This window comes from Balaenoptera musculus, chromosome 5 (genome assembly GCF_009873245.2).
Source record: "Balaenoptera musculus isolate JJ_BM4_2016_0621 chromosome 5, mBalMus1.pri.v3, whole genome shotgun sequence".
In the NCBI taxonomy this organism is placed as follows: Eukaryota; Metazoa; Chordata; class Mammalia; order Artiodactyla; family Balaenopteridae; genus Balaenoptera; species Balaenoptera musculus.
The window spans coordinates 53,297,042-53,317,342 of NC_045789.1; the positions used below are offsets into that span (position 1 = coordinate 53,297,042).

General features: G+C 34.5%; 1 protein-coding gene across 2 annotated transcripts in view; it reads left to right on the top strand.

Moving 5' to 3' along the window:
• Positions 1-20,301, top strand: part of LOC118895705 (UDP-glucuronosyltransferase 2A1) — a 48,110-nt gene that overhangs the window by 25,340 nt on the left and 2,469 nt on the right. The window contains exons 2-5 of one of the 2 annotated variants that reach the window (XM_036853164.1): positions 12,432-12,580; positions 15,077-15,208; positions 17,703-17,790; positions 18,257-18,476. In XM_036853164.1, the coding sequence (XP_036709059.1) occupies positions 12,432-12,580; positions 15,077-15,208; positions 17,703-17,790; positions 18,257-18,476 (589 nt within the window). The remainder of the gene's footprint in view (positions 1-12,431; positions 12,581-15,076; positions 15,209-17,702; positions 17,791-18,256; positions 18,477-20,301) is intronic. The other variant, XM_036853165.1, reaches the window with a different exon arrangement.

A 20,301-nucleotide genomic window follows, 5' to 3' on the forward strand; every position in this document is an offset into this window, starting at 1 on the left:
GAACCTGATTTGAAAATTTGAGTAGACATATTTTTATGGAGATTAAAACTGAACCCAGAGTATAGCATTCAAGGCTCTCCAAAGTGTCTTATTTTAACTAATATTTTCCTTTTCTGCACAGTTCTTTTGTGATAGCCTCTGCTCCATACATACTGAACTAATAACTGTATACTTAAATGACCATGACTTACATATTCATCTTTTTCTCCTGTTCTTCTCTTCACCTTCAGAACCCTTCTCCTGTAATCTTTGCTTCTGGGCTCAGCTGAAATGTCCCCTCCATCTTGAAGCTTTGTCTGATTTTCTTCGCATTAGAGTGACAGCATTTTCTGAGGCCCTGAAACTCTGTACCTTTGAACAGTATTTAGTATATTCCTTCTATATTATGTGATGTATGTGTTTTATCCACATACTAACATGTGACCAACCTTATGACAAGACCTACATTTTATGTTTCCCCAAATTATTAATCATCATGTTCCAAAAGATACACCATATTATTTACTAGACTTACTTAAATGGCTTCTTCTATCACATTTTAAAATTGTCATTTAAAAATATCTTTTCTATTTTAACGTATTTAAAACAAACTCCTAGAATATGGCAATCATTTCCTCCAAAATATATAAATATTTCATATCTCTTCCTGAACAAATTTCATATAGTACTGTGCACAATTAAAAACACTGGCAAAGTTCTCTGCATGTAAGTGCCATTTCCTAACTCTAGAAATTAATTTTTAACTTGATCTATGTCTAAATTGCCACTTCATTTCTGTGCCCAGCAAATATTCAACGCTTGTAGAACAGTGAGTGAGGGAGCTGCTGTCATGGTGTCTGAGAAATGGGTTTCAGCAATTCTACTGCTGCAGCTCAGCTACACTGGCTGTGGATTCTGTGAGAAGGTCCTGGTGTGGCCCTGTGACATGAGTCATTGGCTCAGTCTAAAGGTTATTTTGGAGAAACTCACAAAAAGGGGCTACGAAGTAACTGTGTTGGTGTGTCCACAAAATCTCATCATTGATCACAACAAGCCTTCCACACTGAACTTTGAGGTGGTCCCTGTGCCACAGGACAGAGAGACGCTGAAAATACACTAAATGACTTTTCAGACCTGTCTGTTAACGTCATGACATCATTGTCACCCTAACAATCAGCAAAACAACTGCAAGAATTTTTTCTTCAAATAAGTAGACATTTAACACTTCTGTGTGAGAGTGTTGTCTACAACCAGTCAATCATGAAGAAACTCCAGGAAACCAACTATAATGTTATGATTATAGACCCTGTGATGCCCTGTGGAGAGCTGATTGCTGAGTTTCTGGGAGTCCCTTTTGTGTACACGCTAAGGCTCTCCTTGGGTAGCACAATGGAGGAATACTGTGGGAAACTTCCAGCTCCGCCTTCTTATGTGCCTGTTGCCATGGTAGGACTAACAGACAAAATGACATTTCCAGAAAGGGTAAAAAATTTAATACTTTCCATTTTCTTTGACTTCTGGCTCCAACAATATGACACTCAGCTTTGGGACCAGTTTTACAGTAAAGTATTATGTAAGAGACTCTGCTTTTCATTCTACAGTAGTTGTCAGAAGAAGCTAAGGAGGTTTAAGAAAAGTCTAGGAAGATGAAAGGAATATATTTTTAAAACTTTCACCTCCACATAAAATTCCACAAGTGATAGCAATGAACTGTTATTCAATAAATAATTGGGAAGGGGAGGCAAGAAATATCTTGCTACGGTTACTCTTTCTTTACAGTCATCTATTTTGTAGGATACTTCAATACTTAAAAGATTGTTACCAAAACAAAATGAAATATAAAACATGCCATTAAATGTCAATCCAGTGGAAGATGTATTTTTGTCAGATGCAGGATATCACAAATAAGTCTAGTACACGAAGTTTTCATAAAGGAGGACATTTGACTTCTTGTCGGTAAAGAGAGTGTAATGTTTGTTGAAAGAGGGAGATAATCTTCTTGCCTGGTTCCAGTAATAAACTGAAACCTAAGCTATACTAACAATGGGATTAAATTTGCTTTTTAACTTACTTTGAATTTTGCTCTACAAATTTTGAAAATCATAGATTATTAAATTTAAAATTTATACCATTCTCCTGTTGGACCAGAGTACCTTCTATTCCTATCTCTTTCACAAATTTGGGATGAAACTTCAGTAAGTCCTATGTGAACTGCTTCATCATACCTGGTCATACTGAAAAGTTTCCTAGTATGTTTTATGTTTCTTGGGGGAGTATAATACAGAAACCTGGAAAATTAAATAGAAAAACTTAAAAGAGTTTACAGCTTGAGGTGTTAAAAACAGCATATTTTTCACTTCTCTAGTTACATATGTTCTACTTTTAATTGCTTGCCTTTTCTAATAAAGAATAGTTTTGCTTTACAATTTTCACATATCTAGCTCTTACCTGATCCCATCGGCTGAGGCTGGCTTTCACTTCAAATATTTTTTTTTTACTGAACTATAGTTGATTTACAATGCTGTGTTAATTTCTGCTGTATAGCAAAGTGATTCAGTTATATATATATGTATACATTCTTTTTTATATTCTTTTTCCATTATGGTTTATCTCAGGATATTGAATATAGTTCTCTGTGCTATACAGTAGGACCTTGTTGTTTATCCATTCTACATATAATAAGGCATCTGTTAACCCAGAATTCCCACTCTATCCCTTCCCCACCTCCCTCCCCCTTGGCAACCACAAGTCTGTTCTCTATATCTGTGAATCTGTTTCTGTTTCATAGATAGGTTCATATGTGTCATATTTTAGATTCCACATATAAGTGATATCATATGGTATTTGTCTTTCTCTTTCTGACTTACTTAGGATGATAATGTCTGGTTCCAGCCATGTTGCTGCAAATGGCATTATTTCATTCTTTTTTATTGCTGAGTAGTCTTCCATTGTATATATGTACTACATCTTCTTTATCCATTCATCTGTCAGTGGACATTTAGGTTGTTTCCATGTCTTGGCTATTGTGAATAGTGCTGCTATGAACATTGGGGTGCATGTATCTTTTCGAATTATGGTTTTCTCTGGATATATGCCCAGGAGTGGGATTGCTGGACCATATGGTTCTAATTTTCATTTTTTGAGGAACCTTCATACTGTTTTCCATAGTGGCTGCACCAACTTACATTGCCACCAACAATGTAGGAGGGTTCCCTTTTCTCCACACCCTCTCCAGCATTTGTTATCACTCCAAATATTTTTGAGAGTCATGAAGAAACATGAACTAACAAACAAAAGATCATACTAGGTATTAGAAAAATTAACTAATTTAACTTCCTTAATGTAGTAGTTTGCTAGGGATGCTATAACTAAATCTAAAAGACTAGATGGCATAAAAAAACAGAAGTTTATTTTCTCACAGTTCTGGAAGCTAGAAGTCCAAGACCAAGGTGTTGTCAAGGCTGGTTTCCCTTGAGGCTTATCTCTCCAGCTTGTAGATGGTCACCTTCTTGCTATGTCCTCTCACGGTCTTTCCTCTGTATATGTACATTCATAGTGTCTCTTCCTCTTCTTATAAGATGATCTGTCATGTTGGATTAGGGCCCCACTCTTATAACCTCATTTAATTTTAGTTATCTCTTTAAAGGACCTATCTTCAAATACAGTCAGACTTCAATATATTAATGTTAGAGGAACATAGTTCAGTCCATAACACTGATTTTTAATAGACACATTGTTTCACAGAACTAATACTCAAAAGAACCCACTTTAAAAATCCTTAGATTTACACATGATTTTGAATTTACACTGAATTGATTTCACAGTAAATAATTTAACAGCTGATAAGAACTTCCTGGGTATAGGCAGTGTGTGGATTTAAGGTAAATAAGACCAGGGCCTTGGCCTCAATTCTTCCCTCACAAATAAACACAAAACACAGAATTAGAAATATACTCTGATTGTTAGAAATGCTGCCCTAGTTCTAATCGATAACTTTCTAGGACATTTGTCATATTATACATAAATAGCGGAAAGGTATAGGATTCTGTATGTATACGTATTATGAAACAAATATAGTCCTTAGGATCAATGGCAAATTTTTAACTCTAACATCTTTAATAGGTTTTTCTTTTACTGTAAGTACTGTCATTGATTTTCATTGCTGTACTCTAATGTTCTTTATTAAGCAATTCTGAATGCACTATGAGTATAATTTCATTTCTGATGTCATGATAAAAATAACTAATATAAATTGCTAAAAAATTCAAATGGAACAAAAGTATATATAATAAATGATAATTAGCTTCATGTTTCTCCTACATAAGCACTATTAACTTTTCTTGTTTTTACATCAAGATATTGTCTATGTATTATTAAACATAAATATACATTTTTTTCTTTCTTTTACCAGTAGGAACGATGACTAAATATTCATGTTTACGTATTTTTTCACTTAATATAGATTTGACATCTTTCCACACAACATGTTAAAATCTACATTATCCTTTATATTGATTTAGTAATATTCATATGAATGGATATAACAAATCATTGAACTGGTCTAGTGTGAAAGCTATATTTTGATTGTTCCAGCTCTGGTGTTACAAAAAAAAAAAAAATATATATATATATTGTCCTAAACATTGGTACTTATATCTCTGCCACAATGCCCTCTAAAATTTTTGAAACATTTAACCTTTATCTTCAGACCTTTTCTTAGGTGGTCAGCAATTATTCCATTTTCTTATGGGCTGTTTATTCTATTGATCTCTAACTGGTCTGGAATTTTAGGGACTCTAAAGCCTTTTTTTCTATGATATGCATTACAAACATCTTTTTAAGCCCATCAGTTGACTTAGGAATTTTAAACTAACTTACATCAACATAAAAATATTTTTATATATTTTAAAATATTAACACATGAAGTTTCAGATTTTAGAAAATATCATACCAATAAAAAGTGAAAAAATGTAAGTATACAGTTGATGTAAATAATAAACTTCTGTGTGCCCTACAAGCAAGTGAAGAAATAGATAGTCATCAGTTTCTTAGAAACATGCTTCTTCCAGTAAAAACCACAAGTCTGACTTTGGTGAACATTTTCTTGGAAATTTGATGTCTACCATTATATGTGATTTCCTCAACACTCTATTGTTTAGTTTATTTAAATATTATACAAATACAAGCATAGATGTGCTGCTTATGCTCAATACTCTTAAAGATGAAATCATGGGGTTTTTTTTAAGCTCTATAGATAGTGTTCTATTGTGTGACTACATCATGACATTCTGTGGATGGACAACTATCTATTTACAATTTTTTTAATATAATGCTGCTATTATGAACATTCTTGTATATATCCTCTGTTGTAATAACAGAGCAATAGTATCAATAGGATGTAAATTGTATATATATATATTTTTTCCCCTACTAGGTAATTTCAGACTTTTCTCAAAAAATTATACTCCAACCAAGACTATACAAAATTTTACCTTAACCAACACAGCATTTTAGTCCTCACAGTACCACATCCTTACTTAGCATATGATTGAATGACTTTTATTAACAGTCATCAGCAACTGTTGCCATGTTCTAATTTTATAACCCCTCAAAATAATGATTTTTTTTAAGTTTGGTCAATGTGGTAGGTCTGAAATTGCATCTTAGGTTTTACTTAGATTTCTATTACTAAGATTAAGTAACTTTTCATATATTTGGGGCCATTTTTATTTCTTTTTCAGTGAATATCCTTCTCATGTCTTTTGCCCATTTTTTCTAATGGGTTTGCTTGTGCTTTCATTATTGATTCAATAAATTCCTTGTATACTCTATATAAGCCTTTGTTAGTTTCCTGTATTGCAAACATCTTCTTGGCAGTTTATGATGTGCTTCTCATTCTCCTAAATATCATATGAAGACCTTCAGGTTTTAAACTTAATGGAGTCAAATTAATTAACCATTTTCTTTATGCACTTGAGGAAACCCTTTCTTACTCTGAAAGCATAAAGATTTCCTTTTATATTGTCTCCAAAGAAGCTATGGTCTTGCTTTGCTTTTGAAGATTTTAATCTACTTACTAATTTATTTTTGTGTATTTTGTAGGTTGCGCTCAATTTCTTTTCTTTTCACCTTCCTTCCTTTGCTGTTCCTCCTTCTTCCTTCTTTCCTGCCTCCTTCCCTCTCTTCTTCTCTCCTCTCCTTTCTTTCTTCTTACCCTTGCCCAGGGATAAAGAGTTGTACCATTACTATTTATTCAAGGCTTCTTCTTTTCCCTAGTTAACTACAATGCTTGCTTTATCATTCAGAAATTTCACTACTTAAGTGGTTTTTCTTCTATTCATTAGCTTTCTTTCTTGTACTTGTTCTTTTTTCTAGCTTTATTAAGACATAATTGACATATAACATTGTGTAAGTTTAAAGTGCACAACATGATGACTTGATACACACAGAAGTATAGCGAAATGTTTACTACAGTAATGTTAGTTAGCACACCCATCACCCCACCTATTTTACTTTTTTTGTGGTGAGAACATTTAATGTCTACTCTCTTAGCAGCTTTCAAGTGTATAGTACAGTATTGTTAACCATAGTCATCATACTGAATATTGGATCCCCAGAACTTATTCACCTTATAACTGAAAGCTTGTACCCTTTGACCAACATCTCCCTAAGTCTCCCCCTCCCATCCCTGACAATCACCAATCTAGTCCCCATTTCTTTGAGTTTGGCCTTTTTTTTTTTTAAGATTCCACATTTCAGTGAGATCGTACAGTATTTGTTTTTCTCTGTCTGACTTATTTCACTTAGAATGTTTCATTCATTTTGTCACAAATGTCAAGATTTTCTTCTTTTTCATGGCTGAATAATATTCCATTATGTATATGTATGTGTGTGTGTGTGTGTGTGTGTATCTATATATATACCACATCCTCTTTACCCACCCATCAAAAATTAGACTTATGGACTGTGGCTGGGAGGGGCTGGAACTAAGTGTGTGGCCCTTTCAGTGTCTCTGAGAGCACAGACAGGAGTGTCTCTTACTGGGTCCCTGTGTGGCAGATCTGCTAATGGACTGTAGCTGTGATGGGGTTGCAGCTAAGTAGGGAACTCTTTGGGATCTCTGGGGACACAGGCTTGAGTGTATTTTGCTAAGTCTGCAAGTTAGCGGGATTTTTCACAGACTATGGCTAGAAGGGGCTAGAGCCAATTTAGGGCGCTTTCAGAATCTCCAGGTTGTAGCTCAAAGTGTCTCCCTCTGGGACCCCGAACCCTCAGGACGGCAGGCAGACTGCGGCTGTGAGCAGGCTGGAGTCAAGTATAGGAGCCTTTCAGGATCTCCTGGGGTGCAGAGAGGAGTGCCTCCTGCCTGGCTGCTGTGCCAGCAAGGCTACTTGAGGACTGTGGCTGGGAGGGGCTGCAGCCCAGTTACAGGGCCCTTTCAGAATCTACAGTCTGACCAAGTTTAGCAAACTTGCCTCCGGGGATCCCATAGGCGCTCGAGCCAGTTCATGGGCCACTTCAGGGCCCACAGCTGGGACTGAGGTTTGTGTGTTTCTTACTCGACATGCAGGTGGGCATGACTCTTCTTGGGTTCCTTGGCATATGGTGTTGGTGACAGAACCAAAGAGAAACAGGCTGTAGCTGAGTTCTCAGGGGTACAGAGCTTTTTTCCATGTCTGCAACCAGGATCACACTCTGTGGGTCTGTCACCTGATTGCAAACTTGCCTTCTCAAAAGGTCTTTGTCTGTCTAGTACTGCACCTGGATTTCACAATCTCCTATCTGTATCCTGAATCTCCAACAAAGGCACATTTGTCTGTGGATAAATGCCAAGTCATTGTTGTTGAGGGGTGGGGGGATACATGAGAGACATCTTATTTGATCATCCTGCTCAAAATATCTGGAAGGGTAATACCCTCTCCCCTTGTATCTCTTCTAGAGCACCTTGGTTATCCTTAGCTCTTTGCTCTTCTATTATAGATTTTAAAAATTAAATGTAAAATTCTACAAAAATTATCAAGTTTCATGAACCTTGGGATTTTGAGCTTTTAATAAGAATTACAAGGAATCTGTAGACTGATTTGGAGAGAATGGACATCTTTATGAATTTTGATTTTCCTATCAATGAACATGATAGCTCTATTTATTTTTCTAAAATGGGTTTCAATAAGACTTTATAATTCTAATCAGACATAGTTTACACAACTCTTATACAATTATTCAAAAATTAGAAGTTAAAGTATATATTTTAGTTATATTTTCTTTTATTCATACACACAAATTGCAGTTTCCATTTCAGAATATTTTGTATCCACTGAAATTATCAGACTCATATTTATTCTAATAACATATCTGTATATTCTTCTGGAATATACAGAGAGTTTCAGCTTATCTGAACACTCAAGAGCAGAGACTCAGGACTGGAAATCACCACAGGAACCAGTGCCTGGGTAGGAACACCTGAACTATAATTGGTGAATTACTGGAGGTTCAGTGTGGACAAATCTGAGAGTTAAAAAATCCAGTGGGACTTAGTCATAGGGGAGTCCCCACAATATTGTGAGATTTACTTCCAGGAGCTCAACCAATTTTCCGTAGTAGATATCAAAGAAAAATCCCTTACTTCCAGTTAGGGGAGGGGAAGAGGAATCATTCTGAAAGAAGCTAGAGCACTCTGTTCTTCCTAAAAAGGTCTGTCCTCAGGGTAAACTAGTTAACCAGTGCACAGTGTGTTGGGGGTATTATCAGAGCCTAACTGACCTACGGAAGAAAAATACCCAACGTCAGGCCCCTCTAGCCTACCACATGGAAAAGGGATATACCCAACTCTAGACCATCCTGCCCCAAATAAAGTGGGAGAAAAAATTGAGAAAGAGTTGTGATGAGTCCAGAGGCATAGACTCAGTAAAATACTGAGACCAATCTTAGGGCTATAGACTGCTTCTCTCCCCACAATTTACCAGCACATTTAAAAGGCCTATTTACAATAGTTTCTTTTACCCAGTACATCATGACTGGCTATGAAGAAAAAATTACAAGGCATACCAAAAGGCAAAAACACATTTTGAGTAGTCAGAACAATCATCAGAACCAGAGATGGCAAGAATGTTGTAATTATCAAAACAAGGACCTAAAACAACTCTGATTAATATGCTAAAGGCTCTAAATCGATAAAGTGGACAGCATGTAAAAACAGATGAACTGTATAAGCAGAGAGATGCAAATCCTAAGAAAAACCAAAAAAGGAGAGATAAAAAAATGTAACAAAAATGAATTCAAAGTTGAAATTATACTAACTCTTTATAGTCATTTTTAGAGGATAAAAGCTGAGGGAATAAGTTCTAACTCATTTTATGAGGATAGCATTACCTAAATGTCAAAGCCAGACAAAGACATTACAAGGGAAGAAAGCTACAGATCAATATTTCTCATAAACATAGAGGCAGAAGTCCTCAACAAAATGTTAGAAAATTCTGCTCTGTGAAAGACAATGTCAAGAGAATGAAAAGACAAGGCACAGACTGGGAGAGAATATTTGCAAAAGACAGGTCTGATAAAGAACTGTTATCCAAAATGTTTTTTAAAAACACTTAAAACTCCACAAGAAGACATCATGAAACCTGATTAAAAAGTAGACCAAAGACAGTAACAGATACTGCACAAAGGAGATATATAGTTGGCAAATAAGTATATAAAAAGATGCTCCATGTCATTTGTTTTGAGGGAAATGCAAATTAAAATAATAATGAGATACCACTACACAGCTATTAGAATGGCCAAAATGCAAAACACTGACAACACCATAAGCTGGAAAGTTGTAGAACAGGAACTCTCCTTATTGCTAGTGGGAATGTAAAATGGTACAGCCACTTGGGAAACACTTTGGTGGTTTCTTATAAAAGTAAACATACTCTTACCATACTACCACACTCCTTGGTATTTAACTAAAAGAGTTAAAAACATGTTTACACGAAGATGTGCACGTGGATATTTATAGAAGTTTTATTCGTAATTGGCAAAACTTGGAAGCAATCACGTTGCCCTTCAGTAGGTGAATGGATAAACTTGGAAGCAATTAAGTTGCAGATCCAAACAAAGGAATATTATTCAGCTCTAAAAAATGAGTTATTGAGCCACAAAGAGACATGGAACAATGGAAGAACCTTAAGTCCCTATTATTAAGGAAAAAATCCAATCTGAAAAGTCTACCTACTGTACGATTCAAACTCTGACATTCTGGGAAAGGCAAAACTGTGGAGACCATAAAAAAAAAAATCAATGGTTGCTAGGGGGTTAGATGGGGGTGGGGGATTTATAGGCAGAGCACAAAAGAATTTTGGGGTAGTGAAAATACTCTGTATGATACCATAATGATTGATCATGTCTTTATTATTTGTCCAAAACCACAGAATTTATAATACTAGGAGTTAATTATAATGTAAACCACAGACTTTGGATGATTATAATGTTTCAGTGTGGGTTCATCAATTGCAACAAACGTACGATTCTGTTGGGGGATGTTGATACTGAGGGAGTCTATGCATGTGTGAAGACAAGGGTACGTGGGAGGTATCTCCACTTTCCCCTCAGTTTTGCTGTGATCCAAAAATTGCTCTAAAAAAGTAAAGTATTAATTTTTAAAAAGTGATACAGAAATTATGCATATTAGTTTTCTCACATGCCTTTGAAAGAAATGAATAAGCTAAGGAGCCTAGAAAAGTTATTTCTAGATTGATATCTGTGGCTTGCATGACTTACCACCGAGAGATTGGTAACTGCCCTCTGCTGAATTCCCTCCATCCAACTCACCTACATTAAGCCTTTTACCATACATTCAGGCTACCTCTAAGAATTCTTTGAAATTGAAAGGCATCTCAGTAGACTCACCATGTAGGATTAAAGTAATAGATGCAAACAATAACAATATTTACATGGTAAATCAAATTTAATGGCCATTTATCAATTATTTATATAATTTTCCACTGTGTTCATAACTCATTTTGTGTAATAATATAACTATAGGAAAAAGATTGGTGGTAAAGTTTAATTCCATATTTTTGTTTTACAAGTCCTCAGCATAACATTTAGAATGTTTTATGAAAGTATTTAACAACTTTTGCATACTTTTGCTCGGTTTTGTTCTCCTCACATTTGATTGGCTTTGTATTTCATACTGCGCATAACTGTTTCAAATATAGAACTTTAGTGACTACTTTAAGCTAGGTCTTTCTTAAAATGTGGTCTACAGGTTTACACAATAATTTCACCTAAGGACTTAGTAATCAAGGCAGGATGTCACACGCATGGAACAAGACATCTAAAGAACAATAACATATTGGTGGGAAACTGTGAGGCACTGTTCTCATCCAGTCTCTGGCAATTTCAAGCTCAGTGTCCTTGGAAATTGCTTCCTTATTATCAAATTAAATCATTGCCTATATAACTTCAGACATATATCCAAGCACTACAAAGTAGTAATGATTCTAAAAAGAAGCTATCCAACCTGGGGTATACATGATCACCAATTCTGAATAGAATCCTTAAGAAAGGAACATTCTCATCTGAATTTTTCTTTACTTAGATGCAAAACACGTTTTCTGTGTATACGAATGATTGACTTGGTAATTTGCAAATACTCGTTCTTCTCCACAAATCTCCTAAAATGAATACTTAGAATCTGTTCCTTTCAAAAAACATCATTTAAAGGTAACACTACAATAAGTGTGTGATATTAATAATGCATGCATGTGTACTCTACATTCCAAAGGGGGTTGTATTAGGTATAAATTACTCAGGGATTTCCCACTGAGAAAATAATGGCAAATCATTATTTGCCACTAGTGATGAGATTTGACTCAGCAAGATAAGGTAAACTGATATTGGTGGGATTCTTCAACAATACGAGTGAACCAGGAATTGTAACAAGCTGAAAGGTAGAAATACAGTCCAGACTGGAAATTAGAAAACCACTGAGAATTGATTTGGTGTTAATATGTTGGGGCTAATCTGTCATCTGTCCTTTAATTGGAGAAAAACAGTGAGTATTAAATCCATCAGTACTTGGAGTTGTGGCTAAAATTTTTGATTGAATTTATTTCCTGAAAGAACTTATTTTTGTAAAAGAATTTTATTTTTATTTGATTTTATTGATTTTATTTTTATTTTACATATTATTGTTCTTTCACTACTCAAACATTCTTTCTCCCTCCTTCCCACCTCCCACCTTCCTCTCTTCCTTCCTATCCTCTTTCCTTTCTTCCTTCCCTCCCTTTCTGCCTCCTTCCTTATTACTTTAAATTCCCTTTCCTTTTAACATCTAGACGTGATAAGTAATCTAGAGAAACTAGATTTATTTTTTTCCTTAATAGCACATCAGAAAATTAGTGGTGCAATTTTTCCCCAGCAAATATTTATGCTAATAACTTCTAGCCAACTTTCTTCATTTTCTCCAGGAAGACCCACTACGTTATGTGAGACTATGGGGAAAGCGGAAATTTGGCTAATCAGGACATATTGGGATTTTGAATTTCCTCGTCCATACTTACCTAATTTTGAGTTTGTAGGAGGATTGCATTGTAAACCTGCCAAACCATTACCTAAGGTAGGTCTATTACAGTGGAGGGCTTTTTTGTACCTTATGATAAAATCCTGATTTTCCCTTAAAGCTTACAGTGTCAATAAGAGAGCTATGCTGCTGGATGTCTTCAGTTTGCTACACCAAATCTATTTTCAAAATCATAGGGGTCTTTTATGAATGATATTACTTTGTTTTTACTTTACTTTGATATTTAAGCAGAGAATGAAGTCTGCCAACTGACATGTTAAAAATATCATTGTGTCCATAGTATAGATATTGGATTGAAGAACAGGAAGCTAGAGCCTTGGAAATCACTAAGAAGACTGCTGTAGTCTTCCTAACAAGCATGATAGAGTTATGAATAGGGACATTTACTACGATCATTTGAGTGATAAAGATGCTTTCGTGAGTCTTGGCAGACTCTTACTGACAGGCTTTGGTCAGTAAGAAGAAGTGTTGATGGAAGACATGGAATCAGACAGGGCCTCTTGGAGAGCAATGAGATTTACTGAGCCAGGAAACAGTTAGTTGAAAAAGCTTTTTTGAGATGGCAATGATGAGTTAAATTTCAAATTCACTTTAAGAAGTCTAAAGAGTTTTCAGGTGGGGATTTCTAGAAATCATCTGTTAATACAAGGTTTCAGTCCCAGCAGAAAGCATTAGAAATAAATTGGGAGTCATCAACATAAAGTAGAAATCATAAAACTGAGAAACCCAAACGCTGAATTGGTTCTTTATGACCATGATATCAGGGGGTTTTTTGGAGTAAAAAAGAAGATCATATACCCATATTCCAATGTTATCAAAGAATAAATATGGACTGCCAGAAATATTGGAAGAAAACAATATTGAGAAACAAAGGAGAATAATAGGTAAATACAGTAAGAATATTGTATTTATCTTTATCAATAGGCAGTGGAGAGACAGATATTCATTTGCTTGGGTTGTGGGTAAACAAACATAATCTCTGTAGAAGATAGCAGGTTAAATGGTGTTCCCAGGAGAGTTCTTGATTTCTGTTTAGAGTAAGATGGATATTGAAGTTTAAAACTTTACTTCAGGATTCTGAATATGCTTTTCATACCAACTAAGGTATAGCTGAAGACAAGCTCTATTGAGTGTTATCACTGGAGATAGTAAACCAATATCTAAAATAAATAAAGGTACAGAAAGAGATAGGACATATCCCATGGCTCATTAGGTAATACCTTGCCACATTATTATGTTTATCCTTCCAACCCCACTTTTCACATGCAGACAATTTCACAAAAATGACTCAGACGTGTTTCACAAGATGGGAAAATTATTCCATCCCAAACCCAATTATTAATATAGATATTTGGGCAATACTAATCTTGGCTTATATCTCTGATGAAAGAATTATGCCAGTCACTGGATACACAGAATAGAAAAGAAATGAGAGTTAAATCAAGAATCCAAATCAAACAGGTAAGTGTGTAAGTCTTAATATACCTGTGTGTATATGTGCCTGCATATGTGTGTGTGTGTGTGTGTGTGTAATGTTTTTTTATTCAATCACTATCTGTTTAGGGAGTTGAATCAAAATGGTAAAATACCAATTCCTGGGACATCAGGTATTCTCTTAACATTAACTAAGTAAAAATAGCAGTCTACTTTCATTTATGGCATTGTTCTTCCCCTTGTAATTTTACTAGCCTTAAACTGAGAAACATAGTGATTGCAGGGTGACCATGAATAGTTACAAAGAGATGACATATCTCTAGAGGGTGACATTTACATAGATTATGTGAAAGACCCCAATCCCAGACTTTGCTATGCCTAGTTTGCACAACTGTAAGTGATGATCAAGAGAATTTTATTTGCAGAGAATCTGTGCTAAGGCTCAAATTTTGGGCATGCAGTTAGTGTAACACTCTTGTGGGAAGGCAGAAAAACACTGTCTCATAAGTGTTATCATGATTGTAGCAGGAATTTAACTGCATTATCATCTTTTCAAATATATTACTATATATACCATTTCTTAAAAAATCTTTTTTAACCCTATTAATCAGGGAAATAATAAACATGAGAAAAATATTCTGAACGCCTAACAGGAAGTTAGATCAAGTTATTCATAATTTATTGGATGTAAACTGGCATGCTAAAAATTTTTAAAGCCTCATTCAGAACCCTTCTTTGGGCTTCCTCCCAAGGAATATTTTTACAAGTTTGCAAACAGCTCTGTTGGTTCATAAAATTAAGCCTTGGGAGTAATAGTTCCATATACCATGAGAACATCTGCCTCTTATCGCCTATTCATTTTCTATAATGGTTTGGTTCCATGTCTTTATATGTAATCACTCATTATATATTTAAGCCATAGTTTTCAGAAATACATTTCCTCTTAAAGAGACTAGATGGTTCTATGTGGCAGAAGACAGAATCAGTCTAACAATGTCCCTGACACTTCTCTTGAGTCTGCCTATTTAGAAATGTAGGAGAGCCTTTTTCCCCCTGTGATCCTGCACTTGTGTAAGAGAGAGAATTTTATCTCTGCAGGAAATGGAAGAATTTGTCCAAAGTTCAGGCGAAGATGGTATTGTGGTGTTTTCTCTGGGGTCAATGGTCAAAAACCTCACAGAAGAAAAAGCCAATCTCATTGCCTCAGCCCTTGCCCAGATTCCACAGAAGGTTAGTACGAACTCCAGTCATGGTGGGCAGCCGCTCTGCCAACTGGAGAGAGTGTGTGGCTAATAGTACTCTTTCTAGATGGAAGTTGTAACTCATCATACACCGAGCAGAACTGGCACCACCTTTAAGTAAAAATGTCTCAAAACATTAAAATGTATTTTGGGCACATTTTACCATTTGCCTGCTGAGCCTTCGCATTACTATGAAAATACATCTTTTTATGAAGTCACTTATTTTCAATGAAATAGAGATGAAAATGTTAAGATTCTAATAACGTTTTACTCTTTGAAACCTTATGACTTGCACTGACTTTTCCCAAAAGTTCTAAAGTGTGTTAGCTTCAAAGTTCAGGAAAAGAGAGATTACACATACAGTAGAGTAGAATCATGTTCAAGAATATACTTTATATTTCTAGGCTTTATTAGGATTCAATTAAAGTATAGTTGGTTTAGAAATAGAAGCCTAATCTTTCTAAAATAAATTTTCTACAGTTAAAACAGTTAAAGATCCTAATGTTATTGTCAAACAGTATATATTTTCTAATTTATGACATTCAATTAACTTTAGGTTTGTTAATTCTAGATTTCTACTCTTTATATACTTCCATTCACAAAATACCCTGTCTCTTTATATTTTTATATTAAAGTACATAAAACTCTATAATTGTAAGTGTACTATTTAGGCCTGTTAAAACTCTGGATTTTTATTTTTAAACTTTGCTGTTAAAGTTTGCCACCTATTAGTATTTAATCTGAAAATCGTCATACAGAAAAGAAAAAAGAAGAAAGAAAAAAAATTATGTAACAAAATGTTAGCATCCTAACAAGATACTTCATTAAATAATAGAGTATAAACAAATCCTCTATTTCATTCCCCCTCAAAAACAAAAAAGGGAGAAAGAGAGAAAAAGAGAGAGAGAAAGGAAGGAAGGCAGGAAGGAAGGAAGAAAGAAAGAAAGAAAAAAGGAGGAAGGAAGGGAGGGAGGGCAGAAAGACAACAAATCATCCGAAAAGCAGCCAAAAAAAATTTAAAGCTAATTATATTTTTGGAAAACATTACATTTGAAACTTAAGAACTAGGATGGCCTCATGACAAGTAAAGTTACGTAGTATTCATGTTCGTTTTAATGCTTTTTAACCCTCATATTCTGCCTAAACTAGTCCTATTTATTTTGTTTCTTCACACACAATCTCACTTCCAAAAGCTTTTAAGCAATAATACTATATTTAATAGACTATTAGTACAAGCCCTTTCAAAAAAAGTAAAGGCAAACAGTTTTACCTTATCTCTCAATGTTTGCAAACTACCTCTTTTGTATGTTCCTCTCAATTATCACATAAAGGAGGATGGGCTAAGAAAGGGCGGGTTTGTGCACCACCTGCCGGCCATTGAGGGCAGAACAGGATGCTTAGAACTCAGAATTTGGAGGACATGTGCACCCCTCACACCCGCCTGGCTGGGATGTTAAGTCATTCAATATGTCAATGTCCCAGACTCTTTACTGATGACAGTGGTGATGCTCTGCTCCAGTCATGCCTGGTTTCCTGCCTGGGACGCGCCTGAGTCCTTGGAGCCATAGCCTGGGGAACAAGAGAGTCAGCCTTTTAGGCTACCTGAAAAAAAACCCCTCTATCCTGTCCCTAGAAAAGAGCTGCCGGTTTCCACCATCAGATTCTCCACTGGATCTTCAGCCTGTTAGGCACAAAGAACTGCAGCTCTGCTTAGAATAAAATCTTCCTTGATAAACTACTATGCAACCTGGATCAGTTTCACAAATAACTGAAACAGAAGATGAAAGTGAAAAATGTTTGGATTTGTCTCCATTTGGGAATTGAGGTCCAGAGTTGATTCCAAGAAAGCAGGAGCCATCTGAAGCATGGGGAATACAACTGTCATGCCTTGGAGCTTGTCAGGGAGGGAAGCAAACTGCACTTTTCTCTCATTTATCAATTCCTCTCAAAATACAAAGAAATAAGGAAGGACATTATGCTCATGACCCTCTCTATTCAATTATATTTTTATGCAAGAAAAGTAATCTGCACTCATACCAGCTATAAAATATCTGAAAACAAAATAATGGTTATAGATTTAAATATGATATATTATATCTTGCATATCCAACAAATTATTTAGAACGCAATCTATGTTTCTTAAATTAATAAAACTTACAAATTATAATTTTTATCCTTTCAGAACATCAAGTGGTATTTGCTGTTTTCAGATTTTAGTATACTTTTTCTTGAAAAACTTTCTTCACAGTATTCTTTTGTTTATGACTTAAAGTTAACTGCTGTAACAGATATACATGAACATCATCTGTTTGAACTTTTTATGAACTTCTGTATACTTCATGTAATACCTCAACTCAGGCTTTCAAATAGTCAAAAAAAAAAAAAAACTAAGATGGACTATATGATTTCTAAATAACTCTATGGCCTTAAAATGCCTTAATTTTGTGTTTTTACTTGAAAAATTAAAGCATTGTCTTCCACAGGTTTTATGGAGATACAAAGGAAAGAAACCGGCCACGTTAGGAGCCAATACTCGGCTCTATGATTGGATACCACAGAATGATCTTCTTGGTAAGACCAAGAAAAAAAGCTGTACAGTTGGATGATGGGCAAGTAACTGTTTAACAGCAAGTAAATTCAATAAACATTTTAAATATTTAAATTTCCACATTTTACTTGCAGTTTTAAAGCAGATATAATTAAAGAATTGGCCCTTAATTTCATAGATTGATGCTTACTCTGGTTCATAAAAGAGAATCTTCAGTTAAGACTCTCAATACTCTTCAAGTTTCAATTTCGGTTCTGATATGACCTCCTCAGTAAGTCTTTCTAGACAACGCAGAGGAAGTTAATTCCACCTTTTTCAGGGATCACGATTTTCTGAGATAGCAATTCCCCATGTTCTTGGCTTTTGTAGAAAACACTGCCTTCTTCATTGAGTTATCCGATAGATTTTTCCCCATCTCTCTCTGAAATTCTGTTAATGTATTATGTATCATGAAATCCTCACTCGCTTCTCATCCAATCCCCAAACTAGGTCATCCCAAAACAAAAGGTTTTATCACTCACGGTGGAACCAATGGGATCTATGAAGCTATCTATCATGGGGTGCCTATGGTGGGAGTTCCCATGTTTGCTGATCAGCCTGACAACATTGCTCACATGAAGGCCAAAGGAGCGGCTGTGGAGGTGAACATAAACACAATGACAAGTGCAGATTTGCTCAACGCCTTGAGAACAGTCATTAATGAACCTTCGTAAGTACTACTACTTTTAAAGGCTTGTCATTAATTATGCTACCCATCATACTCAAAAATGTCCAATGTTTCATGCATTTCTAACTAGTGTATTTTCAAATAACAACTGTAACATGACCATTTAAAAACCATTTTATTATTTCATTTCCCAAATTGCTGAAGTGATTGTCTGAGATGAAAAAACAAACTAAGATTTCAAATATTCTATTAATGTTTTATCAAAATAAATAATGTTGGTGATTACATAAATTCTTAGATATTTTTCTGGATAATCTGTTTATTTTATAAATAAATATATATGTTTATTTAAATATTATAACCATTCAGTAAGTACAAAAATGGAAGTGATAATTCACCCAATATTGATCATTCAAAAATAATCATTGTTGACACTCTGTGTATATCATTAATCAGTATATGCATATATACAGGGAGGGGTAGTTTGAGTAGTTAATAATTTTATAAATATTGATTGATACTATATATGTATTTTTAAACAAAATTTTAAATTTTATCTGATTCAGCTAAAGATAAAATAAATTTGTAAGCTACATTTATAAACTATATGAACTTTAGATACAGATCATTATATCTTAATATTTTTCTCTGAAAGATCTCACCAAGGTTGAGAATTAATATATATATACATAGTGTTTATTTTTAACAATGTGTTTTAATTTTAGCCACTAATAGTTGAAATTGGAAGTTATCTCATCTCTAATATATATTACTTAAATTTTTAATTTGTCAATATTTATGGCACTTATTTTCCTCACAGTAATTCAATCTTTTCACATATTTTAAGAGACTCAATTTTCACCATTGAATCAGAGATTCTTCAAAATATTTTGAATTCATTCTTAACTGAATGCTTCATATGGAATTTTCTTTCATCAAAGAGTTGTGGACTCCCTGAAATAACAGTTAACAATATTTGCTCATTGCCTTGATGGGAGAATGACACCTATCTGAATATAACATACTTAGATCTCACTTTCTTTCCTTTTGAACTGTGCAGGGTTACTTATGATCTTCTGGCTTTAAATGCTGCTGTAGGGTTTTGAGGACTTTCTGATCAGTATTACTTTTTTAGAGTTTCTTGTTCAGCCTGGAAATAGTATTTTTTAAATTCAGAAACTTAAACATGGTATATCCTTACCATTTGTTTTCTACATTTTCCTGGGATTATAGTGTGTTCTTTTAGCACTGTTAATCTAGGATGAAAATTATTCAATTTTTCTTTTCAGAAATTAATTTTTTTTGTTTATTAAAATGTCTTTTAGTTCCATTTTTAAACTTTATTTCAGGGACATCAGATTTTAATATTCCCTATGTTAAAATATTTGAGTTTGTTTTCTTTCTCTATTATTTTCTAACTGTTCTAATCATTTTTTGCTTTTCTTAATTTACTGAGATTCCGTCAAATAGTCCATAAATTAGTAAATTCACTTTTTCATGAACATTGCTTGCTGTTTGTAATTTTCTTATTAATCCTTTAAAGTGCTATTTTTAACAACTAATTTCAATAGCTCACCTTGTCTTTTGTTACCTCCTCTTGTTTCATAATCTGATCCTCGAGCTCTTATTCATAACTCTCACATTCTTACTCTAATCAAACTTTCCTCTTCTTTTGAATTATATATTATGCCTAATTACATTCTAAGTCCGTCATTTTTATGTTCTTTTCCCCAATACTGTGTAAGTTGCTGTCATGTTTTTCATATTGCTTTCACTATTTGCTCCACATTTGTATAGATACCTTATTTTAAAATTTGTTTCCAGTTTATCTCAGACTCAATTATTTTTATTCAGAGGCAAAACTTGA